The sequence below is a fragment of the Linderina pennispora genome, assembly GCF_002104995.1.
Source record: "Linderina pennispora strain ATCC 12442 chromosome Unknown DL89scaffold_141, whole genome shotgun sequence".
Classification (NCBI taxonomy): Eukaryota; Fungi; Kickxellomycota; class Kickxellomycetes; order Kickxellales; family Kickxellaceae; genus Linderina; species Linderina pennispora.
In genome coordinates this window covers 22,672-26,038 of record NW_024468389.1, presented here as the reverse complement: position 1 = coordinate 26,038, position 3,367 = coordinate 22,672, and the positions used below count along the sequence as shown (strand labels likewise).

The following is a 3,367-nucleotide window of genomic DNA, read 5'->3' as shown; positions in this document are numbered from 1 at the left end:
CCCCAAGCACGCAGGACCATTAGATGTTTGGTTCGACATGTTGGTTCCGAGCCGGCCGATATGCCGACAGCTGCCCTGAACCCCAAAACAAAGCGGAGTTCATTGCTGCTGCACCGTACTTATTAGAGATCTACTGGATCCCTACAGATGGGTGAAATGCCAAGATATTTTATTACCAGTGTGGATCTGGCACATTCAACACTGCAGCGAGTGCAAATGGGTTCTTGAATGAACAGGGAATTGCCAATCGGTTTGCACAAAGGAGACGGAGCGGAATGCCGAGCATGCGATTTCCAACATTCGGCTGTACGAGAACTGGCTTTCAAATGAGCTGATGTCTATTGAGGGGTCATGAAAAGTTAGGCGTCGTTGGCGATGATGTTGTTCTTGTTGTCGCTGGCTCCCATGGCGTACTGCTTGGCAATATCGGCCAGGGACCACTTGTTAATTGCGTACGACGGGTTCTTGACAATGTTGGCAAAGGCAACGCCGATCAGGTAGTGCGGGCGGCCGCTGGGGTGGAACGAGTCGTAGTAGTAGCGGACATTGTCATCAGTGCAGTACGTCTGCGAGCCGTCGGCATGGTCAACAACACAGGGGTTCTTGGTGTCGGTGATGTTGAGGGCGTTCAGAACCACATCCGAGTTGCTGGTGTCCATCAGGTCCTGCATGTCAAAGAACTTGACCTCGGCAGCCTTGGACATGTTGGTCAGCTTCAAGATACCGAGCTTGGCCAGGAAAGCGGCGTTTATGAGCGGCGTCAGAATGCCGGCCAGGGCAGAGACGATGGTTCCGTATTCAGCGACAGCAGGCGCCATGGTGAGGCTGGGGAGGTTGAGGAGATAGATCTTGCGGTAGCCATCGTCAAGCAGAGCCTTGATGCTATCGATCTGGTTCTGCACCATGGTGTCGATAAAGTAGAAGATGTTCATCTTGCCCGACTTGATGTCGTTCAGGGCACCAAACAGGTTGTTGCCACCGCCGTCGATGGCGATGATCGAGTTCTTCTTCTTGTAGTCTGAGACGTTCGTGTTGTTGGCAATAGCCTTCACAGTATCAGTGACGCTGGAATCAGCTGCGTGCGGCCATAGGCAGGGACAAAGTTGTTGTCGTCGTGGAGCCACCGATCGCGTAGTTCTCAAGGTTGAGATCCAGCAGCTTGGCCGAGTACTCGTTCCACATGTAGCTGTTGGCGTAACGGCCGCCCCAGTACTTGGAGTAGTTGGAGTAGTGCGCATGTAGCCGTTGTCCGGAGGCTGTCGCGAAAAGGATAAGGGAAGGGCGTCGCTACCAGTGGTAAAGCTGGGCGGCGTCTGGGCCAATGCAGAGCCAAGAAGCAACGCAGAGATAGGGGCAAGCGTGCTGAAAAGCATGATAATAATGGTGATAAGGAATAGGCTGGGAAGGGAGGGGAGGGGAGGGAGGTAGCGAAGATGAGAGAGGGTTATGCTTAATTCAGGTTGAGGAAAGGGGCGGGGCATGTCGGTTAAATAGGAAGCTTCGCCATGGCGATGGTCCACACCGTGCGTTGAACATGCAGGCTGAGCTCGAATGCGCCCAAACAGCAGTGCTGAAATAGGCGGCATGTCCTCCTCAGAAGTTCGAGGGCTTCCAAACACGGAGCACACCTGAAATAAAAACGGGTACTTTCTCATGGCGCAGGCAGGACCAGTGTCCTATCATATGAAAGGGGTGGCAAAGCTCCAAGGGTTGAGGCTGGAAGGGAGCCCACGTCGATCTCTGCTCCGCCATTTGTTTACTTTACACAAACAACCCTTGGCGCTGGGCGAGTCATCCGTTCGCTCCGCACCCGCCATGTACGACATGGATATTGACAGCACTGCATACTCCGGCCTCCGCCAAATGTGGCAATTAGCACACCTAAAATATGGCAAAACGTGTATTCGTATCACAGCTCAGCCCGAAATGAAAAGGTTAACCGGTGAGGGATTAGCGCCGTTGTGTCCTTAAATTTAAGCGCTGCTGGCAAGAATGTTGTGGTTCTTGTCGCTGTGCGCAATGTCGTACTGCTTGGCAATGTCGGTGAGGGACCACTTGGTAACCGGGTACGACGGGTTCTTGGACAATGTTGGCAAAGCAACGCCGATCAGGTAGTGCGGGCGGCCGCTGGGGTGGAACGAGTCGTAGTAGTAGCGGATATCGTCATCAGTGCAGTACGTCTGCGAGCCGTCGGCATGGTCAACAACACAGGGGTTCTTGGTGTCGGTGACGTTGATGGCACGCAGAACCATAGGCGAGTTGCTGGTGGTCCATCAGGTTCTGCATGTCAAAGAACTTGACCTCGGCAGCCTTGGACGGGTTCTTAAGACGGAGAGCAGTGAGCTTGGTCCGGAAGACAGCATTGAGCACAGGCGTGAGCATGCCGGCCAGGGCCTGGACAGCCGGACCATACTCAGCGAGAGCAGGCGCCATGGTGAGGCTGGGGAGGTTGAGGAGGTGGATCTTGCGGTAGCCGGCGTCGAGAAGGGTCTTGATGCTGTCTATCTGGTTCTGCACCAATGTATCGATAAAGTAGGTGATGCTCATCTTGCCAGTCGACAGGCTGTCCAGGTTGTAGAAGAGGTCGTTGCCGCCACCGTCAATGGCGATGATCGAGTTCTTCTTCTTGTAGTCTGAGACGTTCGTGTTGTTGGCGAGGTACTGGTGAACGATTTCAGTGACGCTAGGAATCAGCTGCGTGCGACCGTAGGCAGGGGCAAACTTGTTGTCGGTCGTGGAACCACCAATCGCGTAGTTCTCGAGATTGAGATCCAGCAGCTTGGCCGAGTACTCGTTTCCACATGTAGCTGTTGCTGTAGCGGCCACCCCAGTACTTGGAGTAGTTCGAGTAGTGCGGCATGTGGCCGTTGTCGCTGAGGCTGTCACCAAAAGATGATCAGTGAGGCGCGCTCCTTGGGAGGCACACACTTGGGAAGTCCAGCGGCAGCCACCGAGCCCAGAGCAAGCGCGGAAATCGGGAAAAGCGAGCTGAGGAGCATGATAATAAAAAATATCGGGCTGTGGTTGTAGAGAGATAAAGGGAAAGCGCGATGAAGAAGGAAGGGGGTGTTCTTCGCAAAAGAGCCGCAAGAGCAGTTGGCTTAGGTTAAATAAATTTGGCCAGCGTAAGCTGGCTTCACTAGGCCTCCTGTGCAACTACAGCACGGCCTCCTTCCAATAACGACACGGAAGTGAGCGGTGGTTGTATTCACGGTGAATCCCGAAGGAACTAAATAAGGAACTAATCTGGAGGGAAACGGGGACTATCTCCTGACGCGGCATATGGAAACAGCGCGCTGTCGTTAATGGGGATAAGAGCTGCCTGAAAATCGAGCCTGAAATCAGGCCGCCGATCATCCGCCCAGTG

The 3,367-nt window shown here is 54.0% G+C and overlaps 2 protein-coding genes across 2 annotated transcripts; both read right to left on the bottom strand.

The window, feature by feature from the left end:
- Positions 1-359: 359 nt before the first annotated feature.
- On the bottom strand, positions 360-1,655 carry DL89DRAFT_262945 (uncharacterized protein; the record flags this gene model as incomplete). Its single annotated transcript, XM_040885881.1, has 1 exon — positions 360-1,655. The coding sequence occupies one exon, from the start codon at positions 1,653-1,655 to the stop codon at positions 360-362; it is 1,296 nt and encodes a 431-aa protein (XP_040739110.1).
- A 201-nt stretch (positions 1,656-1,856) lies between these two features.
- On the bottom strand, positions 1,857-3,090 carry DL89DRAFT_272869 (uncharacterized protein). Its single transcript, XM_040889022.1, has 3 exons — positions 2,887-3,090; positions 2,302-2,833; positions 1,857-2,216 (listed from the first exon to the last, which is right to left on the bottom strand). The coding sequence occupies exons 1-3, from the start codon at positions 2,997-2,999 to the stop codon at positions 1,974-1,976; spliced, it is 888 nt and encodes a 295-aa protein (XP_040739109.1). The 5' UTR covers positions 3,000-3,090; the 3' UTR covers positions 1,857-1,973.
- Between the last annotated feature and the right edge of the window lie 277 nt (positions 3,091-3,367).